Source organism: Carex rostrata, chromosome 23 (genome assembly GCF_964058835.1).
Source record: "Carex rostrata chromosome 23, lpCarRost1.2, whole genome shotgun sequence".
Taxonomy (NCBI): domain Eukaryota; kingdom Viridiplantae; phylum Streptophyta; class Magnoliopsida; order Poales; family Cyperaceae; genus Carex; species Carex rostrata.
Window position 1 is genome coordinate 5,486,043 of NC_135940.1, and position 13,411 is coordinate 5,499,453.

At 35.0% G+C, this 13,411-nt stretch overlaps 1 protein-coding gene and 1 long non-coding RNA gene across 2 annotated transcripts; both read left to right on the forward strand.

The window, feature by feature from the left end:
- Window positions 1-3,810: 3,810 nt before the first annotated feature.
- LOC144575022 (uncharacterized) lies at window positions 3,811-7,774 on the forward strand. Its single transcript, XR_013518343.1, has 3 exons — window positions 3,811-4,407; window positions 6,050-6,159; window positions 7,512-7,774. It is a non-coding gene; the product is annotated as an uncharacterized LOC144575022 (long non-coding RNA).
- Window positions 7,775-9,764: 1,990 nt separating this feature from the next.
- LOC144575135 (omega-amidase, chloroplastic-like) lies at window positions 9,765-12,497 on the forward strand. The gene is made up of 9 exons (XM_078325254.1): window positions 9,765-9,968; window positions 10,176-10,394; window positions 10,621-10,714; window positions 11,407-11,481; window positions 11,623-11,701; window positions 11,835-11,850; window positions 11,923-12,009; window positions 12,119-12,201; window positions 12,294-12,497. Exons 1-9 carry the CDS (start codon window positions 9,846-9,848, stop codon window positions 12,361-12,363), a joined length of 846 nt encoding a protein of 281 aa, XP_078181380.1. The 5' UTR covers window positions 9,765-9,845; the 3' UTR covers window positions 12,364-12,497.
- The last annotated feature ends 914 nt before the right edge of the window (window positions 12,498-13,411 follow it).

A 13,411-nucleotide genomic window follows, 5' to 3' on the forward strand; every position in this document is an offset into this window, starting at 1 on the left:
TATAATATTTTCAATTAATAAAAAATTCTCCAAAATTAACATGATGTCTCTAATTCCACTCAACTTGGTCCAGTGTGGTTTCGTATTGTAATTTTGCAGGCGATACACCGCAAATTGAAAATCCTCACATATCATTGGGCCCTATTTCTTTACCACCATCAGCGAACCATCCCTTGTTAAAATCAAGCAATAATGTGCTGAAAATTCCTCAAGACATGGAACAGTTGATAACTCGTCCAGTAATGTCAGATATCAGTACGATACGATTCGATTTGGTTGCATGTCCTGTTGAAAGAATGAAAATCCTTCCCATGTGATGCACAAGAAATTTCATGAAGGTCGGGACTATCATTGTCGGGTGTTTATTTTTGCCAGATATATTTGAAAGTTGAGAAGTTTTGGTAAAACCCAACAGGTGGAAGAGGGACAATTTCACGACGGTTAACATTACGATCAAGATGATCAAAATCAACACGAAAGATAGCATTACGCGCAAAATTATAGTAATCCTCTTTCACCTCTTTCTTCGACTAAAACCTCATTATGCACTATTGCACTCCATGTTTGTAGTTTCATGCCCACACACCGACTTGAAGCGGAGAGGGATTTGACGCAGTTTACACAGTCTACTGATTATGCCAAATCATGTAGCGTAAATTATTATCTTTTTTTTTGAAAGAGAAACAAGGGAGTCAAGCTCCCAGATTCCATTAATAATTACACCAACGGTGTAATATAAGAGTCTGTACAGAGTGATATATACAAAAATCAAAGAAGAAAAGGATGGAAGGAAATAAAAATAAAAATTAAGTAATCATGCAAAAACATAATATAACAGTGGTTTATTCCTCAGGAAACCAAAGTTTGACTTCATGCCTAGTCTCGTCACACACTTGTCGCTCTGTTTTAATTTTTTCTTGAAAAATTCTTTTGCGCCTCTCTTTCCATACAGTAAACACCGTGGCAATTTGCATTCTTTTAATCACTTTGAACTTTGATTTCAGCATTGCATTGTAATAGTGACCTTGAGCAAAAAAATTGCACTGCCCCAATTGTGGTTGATCTACATGCAGTTCCTGCCTAATTCGAATTGTAAAATTACAGTGTCTGAACAGATGCCTTACCGATTATGCTTGCTCCTTGCACAAACAACATCGATTAACCATTTCCCATCCTTTGAGAGTCAAATTGTCTATAGTTAATATTCTATCAAGGGGTGCGTTTGGATGCACTAGAGAATAGCGAGAATAGCTACTGTTGAGAATAGTAAATTAAAAATAGCGAGAACAGCTACTATTTAAGAATAGCGCTAACTCAAAGCTATTCGGAAGTTGTTTGGATTGAACATTTAGAATAACTACTGTAGGGATTGAGGCTTTGAGAGAGTTCATTTGCTATTCCATGTTTTTGTAGGAATAGCGAGAACAACGCTATTCTCGCTGTTCCTGAGTACGTTTGGATGGATGAGAATAGCGTTGTTCTCGCTGTTCTCGCTATTCTCGCTGCATCCAAACATACCTTGTTCAACATCAACCAATAGAAAATCATTACTCTTATTGGTGCTCCACTCTTCCATACCCCGTCGATTTGATCTATGACGTGTGGTCCTATTTCATATGCTCGATAATAGGACCTCACCGTAAATTTCCCATTTTTTTCCCAACGCCAGCATAATTCATCTTGTCATGTGCATGCCATAGGTACCAGTACCAGCTCCCCCATTAAAGATTCATGCTGTAACATTGCATCTTGGCTTAGTTGTGCAGAGAAAGGTATGACCCACTGCCCCTCATTGATGGCTTCTCTGACCGACATATTATGATTCTCTGCATATTCATACAATAACGGGTATCTATCCATTACGGGGCACTGTAACCACGCATCCTTCCAAATTTTACAATGTTCTCCTGATCCTTTAGTGAACTGTACCGATCCCCTCATAAATTCCTGAATTGCCCTCATGTTTTGCCAAAATGGAGTTGTTATTGTTAGTTCCCAAGGTCTGATGAGAGGTGAGCTTAGTTGCGCCATTACCATCCACGCCGGCCTCTGCACTTGCAACCATTGCCACATCACTTTTCCCAATAGTGCATGGTTAAAGGTGTTGAGATTGATTATCCCCAGACCCCCTAACCGTTTTGGCTTGATAACTATTTCCCATGATATTAAACTGATGAATCTCGCATTTTGCTCCTTATGGCCATGCCATAGAAATTTTCTTCTCACCTTATCAATTTGATTAATTACCCATTTAGGCATCAAGAATGTTTGCATCATATAGACCGGCATGGCCGTGAGAGTGGCATTTATGAGAGTCACTCTTCCTCCAATTGATAACATTGGTGCCTTCCACATAGCCAATTTTTTTGTAATCTTCTGTATAAGTATTTGGTAATGCACCTTTTGTAGTCTCTTGTTTGATAATGGCATGCCCAAATATTGAATCGGGAACTGTGATGGCGTACAGTCCATGATTTGCGCAAGAACTTACGCATCTTGCATGCTTGCCAAAGTCATCAAAAATTCTGATTTTTACAAGTTGACCTTAAGCCCTGATAAATCGTGGAAGATGACCAATATGACCTTGAAGAACTGCATTTGCTGCATTGTGGGTTTCATCAAAAATAACGTATCATCCGCAAAAAGGAGGCAAGATTGGCATCCAATAAATGGTGGCTGTAGTAACCCTCTATTTATTAGGCTTTGGGTCCATGGTGATAGAAAATCCATTGCCAAAATGAAAAGATAGGGGGATAATGGATCCCCCTGTCTAAGCCCTCTCCTTATCTAAATTGTTTTTCCTGCAACTGAGTTCAATATGACATTCGATGAGCCTGTAAGAACTGAATTTTGTATCCAACTGATCCAGGTTTGTGAGAAACCCTTAGCTTGTAAGACTTGCTTAAGGAAACTCCATGATAGAGTATCTGTTATATTCCGAAATTTTAAAATAATAATTAATATGCTAAATCAATTATTATGCCTAAATAATTTTTTTTATGTTATTTATTTATTTATTTTTTTATTTAGTTCACGACCCTTTTCGATTTAATCTGGTTGATTAAAATGAATCTAAAATTTCGACATATACATGAATTATGAGATTAGGTATATTAAAATTTAGAATTTTAGAAATAAAATAAAGTCTAGAACCTATAATAAGTTTGTTTTTTTTTTATTTTTTTTTTATTTTCTGTGAGATTCATAAATTGAAAATTCATCACAAGTCGTAAGATTTAGAAAAGAGAATAAAATAAAATGATAAGATTCATATGAATAAATAAATAATTGAATTATAATTAAGAGTATGATTATACAAAATTATTCGTACAAACAAATTATAGAATTTATAAAACTCGTTCATTTAGGAAATTTAGAGATTTAATCGAATGTATATATATATATAAATTGATATCGAATTATTCGGATTTCTAAATTGAAATATAAACATTCGAATTATCAGTACGAACTTAATTGTAGAATTTACGAAAATTCGATTCGGACTTTATAAGTAAAATGGACCATAGATCAATTAAATTAGACTATAATTGAAATTCGAATTGATTAAAAAGATAAACTTAAATTATATAGGATTTTGTCAAATGTATAACTTAGCTTTATAATAATATCCTGACTAACGTCTAATAATTCATACAAATTTTCTAAACGCAAGATTTCTGAATTAATTTGAATCCGAACCACCTCCTTTAATTGTTAAGCTTGTGTTGTTCTAGAAATTCTTCCGACCGTCCAAGTTAATTCAGCACGAATCTCAAAACAGCCCTTTTAATAAACCCTCCCCCTCCTCTCCGTTTCCCTTCTTCCTCTCTTTCACTGACTCAGCGCCCCACCCCCGCCCCTTTGCTCTCTTCTCTCTCGCTGAGGCGATAACCCCACCCTGACTTGCGCCTCTCTTCGCTCTCCTTCCTGGAGAAGAAAACGGAAGGCGATTCGATCACCTCTCCCTCCCGCGCGCTGCCTTTTCCCTTTTGTCGTCGCTGTCTTTTCCCTTGTCAGAGGCCGTACGGGAGAGGGTGAGACGAGGGGTGGCCGTGCACCTGCTCCCTGACCCGCTTTGACTCGTGCTCTGCCTTGTGCCTTCTTTTCTGGTATAAGTATACCCCCTCTCCTCTTTGGTTGGTTGCTCTCTCTCTATTTTCTCATGTGTTGAGACAAGTCTCTCTCTCTCAATTTTTGCCTCTAATCTGAGAATCTGAAAACCCTGGAAATTTGGGGTTTTCGTTGATTGATTGTGAGTGTGTTCTTGTTACTCGTGGTGCTGTCTTTGCTGATTTCTAGAGGTGTTTGAGACTCGTTGATTTGTCGGATTTGAGGAGCTGTGAAACAAGACCCCCTCTTGGCACCGGCTTGCTTGTGACTTCCTCTTGTGTGAATTGGCCTCTCTCGGTTAGTCTAACACCTCTTAATTCTGGTTTGCGTAATTAAATCGAAGGTCAGCTCGGGTTGTTGATTTTCCCGGCCGACCAGTGGATTGATCGAGGCCGATACACCCTTGAACTGTTGTTGTGACGTTTGTGCTCCTATATTGAATCGGTACCGGCCTTTTTATGGAAGTTGAGCGTTCGATACGATAATTGATATAGTGCCGGCTTGTGCCTTGTTTCGATTCTGATCTGACCATTGCTATAATTTTTCCTTGTTGGTTGTTACAACCCTTGTGTGATGTCTTTGTTCATGTGATTTTGCTTGTTGAGTTACTTGGCCGAATTCTCTGTCTATGTGTGATGTTGCGACTCTAGTGTTGCTGAGATATGGTTGACTGGTATATTTACCAAAACTTGATTTGGTAGGGACTTATAAGTAATTTAAGTAGAATTGGGGGTTGACTGTGTAAGAAATCAACCCTTATAATCATTAAATTAAGATGGAGGGGTTTAATGCAAGAAAACCCTTGAATGTGTAATTAAGGTAAGTAGAGGGGCCTCTATGCAAATCTGAATTTTATTTTTAGTATATATGCGGCCTTGAATTGATTGTAGATTTATGTGGGCTTTGGGCCTTCCCTTGCTGGGCCGAAATAACATGTATAAAAATATAGATGATTGGATTAAAGGCTTGGGCCTTTAATAAATGCATACTTAAATTGCTAGAATTAAATTGGGCTTTGATTTGGCATGTGAAATAAAATTATGGAATTTGGTTTAAAAGCCGAGATGCCTAATTGTCAGATAAAATGCGGCTTTAAAATTTAGGTTTTAAATAAGTAATCAAATAAAACTAAAACATCCAACACATTAAAATAAAATAAAAATTTCATAAGAGGTTTTTTTTTTAAAATTAAAACATTCCTTTTAAAACATTTTCAAACTTGTACGAAAACTCATTGCTAATTAATAAATGACAATTAATTAGTAACGAAAAATATATTATTTCTGACTTAGATTTGACACGACTAATTATACGTAGAATTAGATTAGTTATAAAATAACGAACTGCTCGACTTAGAAATAATTAGCAAAACACATAAAATAGGTATACATTTCTTTTCTAAAATTTTCGTAAAACAAGTTTACGTATCTAAATTTTAATATAACTAAAGACATATTATAATACTTATTAGTTTAGTAATAATTACATAAGTTATGCATTTTTATAAGAATAGTAATATTAGGAATTTTTAATAATAAATTAATTTTTCGAAAATGCAATTCGATCGGTTAGAATAATTATAGTTAAGTTAGAATAAATCAAATAGCTAAGTAATTAGGATATATTAAATAGGTAAGAACATGTATAAAATTTATGTAACTCACGAATAATAATTTTACGAATATTTCGACTTTAGAATTTTTATATAAGCAACTTATCTTCAATTAAATTATTAAAACTATAAATTATTTAGAATTAAAATTTGGATAATTTAAATCAAAGTAAATAATTAATATCTGACTAACCGGTTCAGTCGGACTGAATGAATCGGTAACCTTTATAAAATCGAAATAATTGATAATTCAATTTACATATTAACTGGGGCGAGGGTTAGAATAATTTAGCGTAGATTTTAATTAGTGTAATTTCGTGATTTCAGATCAGTCGACTCCGTACGAATCTGATCCGTGGACCGATCCGACTGATCCACAGTTTGGAGCATACGTGGAGCACGCTGATTTTTAGCGACAGAGACTCCAGCCCCCTCAGGTGTGGGATATCTGAATTATTTTCTTTCGTGGGCATACTCTTACCAGTCGATCCATCTGACCTGACATCCGCACTTTATTTTAAGTAGTTGCATTAAAACTTTAGAGCATGTTTATCCTTTCTGCACTGTAGGTAGATTTGCATAAACCCTGAAAAACCTGAATTTACTGTATTTTAGGAGTAGAATAATTAAATAATATTATATATATATCTGATTAGAATATTAGGTTACTAGTTGTCTCCTTCTCGTGGAAGACAATATATTATTATTATAATACGTGCATATGCATGCATTGGTGAGAGCTGAGCAGAGCCGAGTGACTTCGTTCCGTCTTGGTGTCACTTGGCATGGGACGGCCCGACAGCCACTGAGCTGAGGGTCACTTGATCCTTGGATGGCTTTAGGATTATACTATATATATACACTTTGATATATATACCCTTTTTTCGATCATTTTACTATTTGACGTGAGCAGTTCCGATCTCGAGTTCTGTGGCACGATACGATTCGGGATTTATCCCTTCCCTACATTAGGGGCTACTTTTCCTAGAACGGATTCCAAGGTCGAGCTACGGGAGCCTACGGGAGCTACGGGAGTCTACGGGAGTCAACGGGGGTCAACGGGAGCCTACGGTTGTGCCGGGCTCACACCGGACCCAATGACCGGACTCATAGCCGGACTCATGGCCGGACTCAGCCGGTCTCAGCCGGTCTCGAGCCTTGTGGAATCATGCGTGGTGTACCTATTAGACTGGCCAGACGGTAGAGTTCTCTTCTGCTCATGAGGAAAGAGATTAACTTTTTACGACTTGCATTGTATGATTTCTCCTATTGGATATGTTTGGGTGATGAATCGTTAGGCGAGATGACACATTGGATTTGATATAACCATCGGCTAGTGTGCTATTATCTTGTGGAGCAATGCTCGATGTCATTAGGCAACGTGTATCATTGCACTCGGATCACAGTCCTTGGATTATATTGTTTGGATCTTTTTTGGCACAGCACGGGGCGATTTACTTTATCCATATTATTATTATTATTATTGTATTTGGGCACACAGTGCAAGGAGTACTGGATTTCGACTTGATTTATATCCGATATTACACCTTGATTTTATTTTGGGTTTATTTCGCATGTTGGCATAATAGAATAATCGCATCATGGCATCATTCAAAAGTATTGTAAATTCTATTAGCTATTAATATAGGTTCACACATGTGCATATTTTTAATTGTATTCATTTTATAAATAAAAGTGCTTTGACCGTAGAGGATCCCTGAGGGGATAATTCTGGGTCACATACTGGGCGATTCGTCGCTCACCCACAAGTTGTTTCGTGGGTTTTTAGGTACAGGTTTTGGCGGTCCACAGCAGGAGATGTCAGGAGTTGTCCCCGAGGGCCACACCACTTGACCTAGTTAGGATTATGCTATTGATTAGGTTTACGAGTCCCGTATTTTCTGTGTTATATATGCGGGCTCGATAGATCATGTATCCCCTTCTATAGATGGTGTGATTTGGATCCGAGATGGATCGAATTATATGTTATGTATGTGTATGTTTATTTATTTGCTATGTGACTGATGCTTGATATTTATATTATTTTGCTTCCGCTGCTGTTTGATTTATTATTGATGATTAGCCTTGCGTGCTTAATGATTAATTAAGCACGAGGCGAGGTTGATCACACCTTAATCCAGAATTCTTGGTTTGGGGTGTGACAGTATCAAAGGCTTTGTAAATATCTGCTTTAAATAATCCAACTTTCTTTTTTTGCTTTGTTGCCATAGTTACCATTTCTTGTGTGTACAAAAATCCCTCATTTATATTCCTCCTGTAAATTATTATATATTTATCAGAAAAATGACAAAAAGTGAATATAAAGTAGTCATTTATGCAAATGTGTTTTTGAGTGATTTTAGCAGGTTTTGAAGAAAATTGTGTATTTAGACTAAAAACATAACAAAAATATCATATTTCAACAATTATCAAATGGCCGGCAATTATCTAATAATTATATAATTAAATAATTAAATGAAAATAGGATATTCTTCAAATAATAATTAAAAATAAATAAATATTTTAAAGACAAAAAAAATTAGTTTTTATTATATGTTTTCACTGCGATATTTTGATTTAAATTTGATGATATATTTATACTTAACTATTTTGTCAATAGATAATATTTGCACAAATGCACAATGTGAGTAGAAATTCAGAGTATTTTAACTTTACATATATATGTTGACATCTCATTTCGGATTAGACTAAATATATAGTTCAAGTTTTAATTTGTTTAAAAAAAAATACAAAGAAACAAAGCCCAGGCTTAGAGAAGAAAATTAATTATGGCGAGATTAGTCACATCACATCACATCACGTGTATTGATTATGTGATATGACTGCATTTGAACGAAAATTACATGTCACGTCACATCACAGTATGAAACATAGAATATTCAACTTTTTCTGGTACACATAGAATATTCAGATTTCTCTTTTAGTGTAGGTTCAGTGATATTGGTACTCATATAGTACTGATTTTTACTACTTTAGTCTAATGAGTATTTATAATTTGAATTTTTAAAGTAATGTCAAATGTCCAAACGTCTTTTCTCGAAAAAAATTACAAAATTATTTACTTATTATAGAATATTTAGAATTTTTCATATTTTATATATTTTTCTATATTTTCAACAACTTAAATTAAAATAAAAAAAATTTGACATAACTAATTTAGATTACATTGTATGGTCACGGGGTGACTATACACGTGATCATTCAGGTAACGTAACCGTTTGCTATCATTTTAGTCACATCATAAAAAAAAAAAGAATTAATTACGTCATGTCACGTGAGCACGGCATGTTTTATCAGTTTGTCACGTCAAGGTTTCCTTCTCTACCAAGGCCCAAGTCGGCTCAGACTTAACTCCGCACGAACAAAATAGGGACCACAAACAATTTCAGACCTTGAAGATCCTGAACAAGTCAAAAGTAAGAATCTATATCCTCTAGTGTACCGGACCGTTACAATTTATTTAGAATACATGGGATTTGTTTCGAGAATCATGTCATATTCAAACGAACAACTCAGATCCAGGGGCGGATCTACTGTAGCACAGGGGGGTCAGCTGCCCCCGCTGGATTTTCAAAAATAGTGCTAAAAATCTGCTTTTCAGACCTCTGCCCCTCCCTGGAATTCAAATTGCCTCCTCTGTAGCCCATTTTGGAATTCTAATAGACAGAACGGAGCTCATATAAACTCTGAGCGAAACAAATTAGCGGAGCCCAAATAGGCGCTGATCCCAAATAGCGAAAATTAGTTAAACCAAAATGTTTTTATTTTTTATTTTTTTTTTAATTCAAAGGCAGAGGCTGCCAAGTTGAACCAAAATATTGATTTCAAATTCCCTATAAATGTTGAATTGTTGATTTTTTTCAAGTAATTCAGGATTTTTATTATATTGATTGGTATTTTTTTTTGTTATGTTGAATTGTACCCAATAAGCTATTTGCATCCGATTATTGTCTCGCCCTGACAAAAATCCTGCGTCCGCCCCTGCTCAGATCTCATTGTATTCGGTGCGGTATTGCACTGGATCTGAATTCCAAAAGGTAAATCACTCTTCTTAGTTCAAGTTATATGCTAAGCGTTAGACTTTCTTTCTCCGATCATCAAAATGCGATTCAATATCGCACTTTGCCAGATGCTGGTCTCTCCAATTAAAGAGAAAAACATCTCACACGCTCGTTCTCTTATTAGGGGCGCTGCACAGAAGGGCGCTAAGCTTGTTGTCTTACCTGTAAGAATTAATTACATACACTTTTGTTTTGCTTTTGTTGTTCAATTCATCAATTTGACCTGAAATCCATCTGACCAAAACAAAAATTTGCACTTTGGCCTTTTTTAATATAACTAAATAATGTGCTGACATGAAATCTGAACTCTGCCAATACTGTTATGAAATAATCGAGCAATATATGACTTCATTTGAGAGAGCTCTTTATAGGAGATGTGGTGTTGTCCTTACTCAATGAAGAGCTTGAGAGATCATGCCGAGGATATAGATGCTCAATCTGCACCGTCCATCTCTATGCTTTCTGAGGCTGCTTCTCATCACAAAATAACAATTATCGGTGGATCAATTCCCGAAATGTCAGGTGATAAGCTGTTCAATACTTGTTGTGTTCTTGGTCCAGATGGTGAAATAATAGCCAAGCACAGAAAGGCAAGAAGCTCTTCACTTGACATGACACTAATGAGTTATCAGTTGATGAATCTGTAGCATCTATTGTTCATGTAAAAGTAGACAATATATCTTACTGTCAATGGACTAGTACCAGTCCATGGTGAATTGTACATAAATTAACTGGTTCAATTATATTTCTGTATATTTCTTATCAATCTGATTATATGATATCTTAGTAAACAATTTTTATCACATTTGTTTTCAGTTGCATTTGTTTGATGCGGAGATACCAGGGGATCTAAACTTTAGGGAATCTGATACTTTTGCATATGGAGATGGACCCACTGTTGTTGACACTGGTACTATTTAAAATCCAAAACATTTAGGAGGGATTCACTTACAACATCTTACAACAATTCAGTACTGTGATTTTAAAAGTCCAAATAGTCGATCCAAACTGTTCAAACTGTTCAGCATGATATCTATATTAAAATGTGCTTGGAGATAAAATTTTACTTTTTTTTTAAATTTTTTTACTATTTAAAGAGAGATTTGAAGAATTGAATCTTTATTCATTTTCTTGTCTTTAACAGTACAATGATTCATGTTTATATAGCCAACACTTTGCCATTACATGATCTGTCTAGAATCTCCTAATCTCAATCTTAACCAACTAACTAACTATAAACAGCACTAACTATCACTTATTAGTGCTAACTGCCTAACTAACTAAGTCAACAGTAGCTTGGTCAACAGTCTTGTGATTATCTCCTTTACTATTTATTAAGTATTTTACAAAACGGTTGTTTTTAGACAATTTTGGACCACTGAAAAACAGCAATTTCGTAAAATACTTAATAAATAGTAAAAAAAATTCAAAAAAATGTAAAATTTTATCTCCAAGTACATTTTGATATAGATATCATGTTAAACGGTTTGGATCGACTGTTGAACTTTTAAAATCACAAAACCGAATTGTTGTAAGATGTTGTAACTTACAAATAATTTCTTGCTTGTTTCATGTTTTGAATTAGTTACCTTCTAATTGCAGATGTGGGTAGAATTGGCATAGGGATTTGTCATGATAATCGCTTTCCAGAGTTGGCAATTTTATACAGATCAAGGGGTACAACTCAAAACTCCACATGCTACTTAAATAGAATTATCTTTTTCAAAAACGAACTAAGTTTCTAATGTCACCTGCTCAATTGCATATATATGCACATAATATATCATTTATTATGTGCACATATATATATATATATAGGTGCTCATCTAATTTGCTATCCAGGGGCATTTAACATGAGTACTGGAGAGCTCCTGTGGGAGCTCATGCTAAAGTCAAGGTACTACTAAACTAAACTAGGTTGAATAATTTAATACAACGATTAAGTAATTCTTTGTATTTGTATAATATAATCTTTCAAAATCATCACATTTTTTGTTCTTGTATTTATATGTGCTAAACGAAACATGCAGGGCTGTTGACAATCAGGTATTATAAATGAGGATAGTCACAATCAGGTATTATATGATGAGTTTAGATAAATTCGTAATACTTGTGCAGTTGTTTGTTGCGGCCTGCTCTCCTGCCCGGGACCCAGATGCAAATTCTGATTATATGACTTGGGGTCATTCTAGTCTTGTGGGACCGGTATGTCATTTAATAGAAAGATGTGCACTATCAAAGTATAATAGTAAAAAGATGCATTTTGGGTATGTGTACTATGATTTACTTTTATTGTGAATAATATTTATTGTAGTTTGGCGAAATAATAGCAACAACTGCGCATGAAGAGGATGTTGTCATTGGTGAGATAGACTATTCCATTGTTCAAACAGTAAGGTACTAGTATTTTTAAATTTAAGTAGCAAATTTAGTACACAGGTGATGATTATCTTCTTATGCCTAAAAATGTATGAATCATGAATGTACAGAGAGAATCTTCCTTTGGAAAGGCAAAAGAGGGGAGACATATACCAAGTGATTGACACCAATAGGGAGTAACTTTGTAATCTTAATTGAATTTATTAATCTAATGGTGCATGATATTAGAACACTTTAGCCCTTTCTTTGAGGGATCATTTCTCCTTGTATGCGAGATAATCAAGAACTCGAAAAATAATGTTTCGAATTGCACTTCATATTTATTTTATAATGAACATTTATGAGGTTTGCAACAAACACCCAAAAGCTTTTACATTTTTACATGTCAACTATATAAATTACTTCAATTAACGGTGTAGGTACCCCATAAATTTGGTTTGCCTTATAGGTACCACAAGTTAGAAACTCATTGAGTTCATGGTTACAAACTAATTTTGGGATTCCAAATTGTATTGCTTATTTGTGGTATAGTTATTATTTGCCTGGCTAGCATTGCCAATTATAAACCTCAAATTAGCATTTTTCAATTATACGCACTTGTCCAATAGTGTCTCAAGTTGGTATCCTTTTTTTCATCTAATGTAACATCTTTAGTATACCCTGCTAAAATATTGCCTACTGTCAATATTGACTTGGCAAAGGAAAAATTAGGACTACCAACAACTACTACACAAAATTACATTAGCAACGTTAGTAAAAAGGAATAACTTTTAACCAATTCGTACAATGGTGGCAATAGGCAGCCTATTTCATTGAATCAAAAGGGTTTTAACACTTTACATGCATTACTCTTTCTGGACCGCTCTAACCTGCATAGTTAACAATCTCCGTAAGCAAGTATCAGTAAACAACCAAATTTCATATATATGTTCTCACCAGTCAGCATTTTGCAAGTGAAAATCAGACAATTTGAAAATTTACAACAGCGCCCCTGTCTATTTCAGCAAATTCAATCCCCATAGAAAGATTCAAGATAAAAAGAGTACCAGAATCTATCAGCAAGTTTTGGTTCACCACAAATCTTATGTCAGCCAAAACGCAAAACATACAAAAGTTACCAGTGAAGCCTTCTAAAATATAAAAATCAGCCTGTTAGGTACCAGTACCAGAAAGCACTCATCTGAGCCTCTATTATTCAATTGGCAAATTTTGCCCATTACTTCAACAT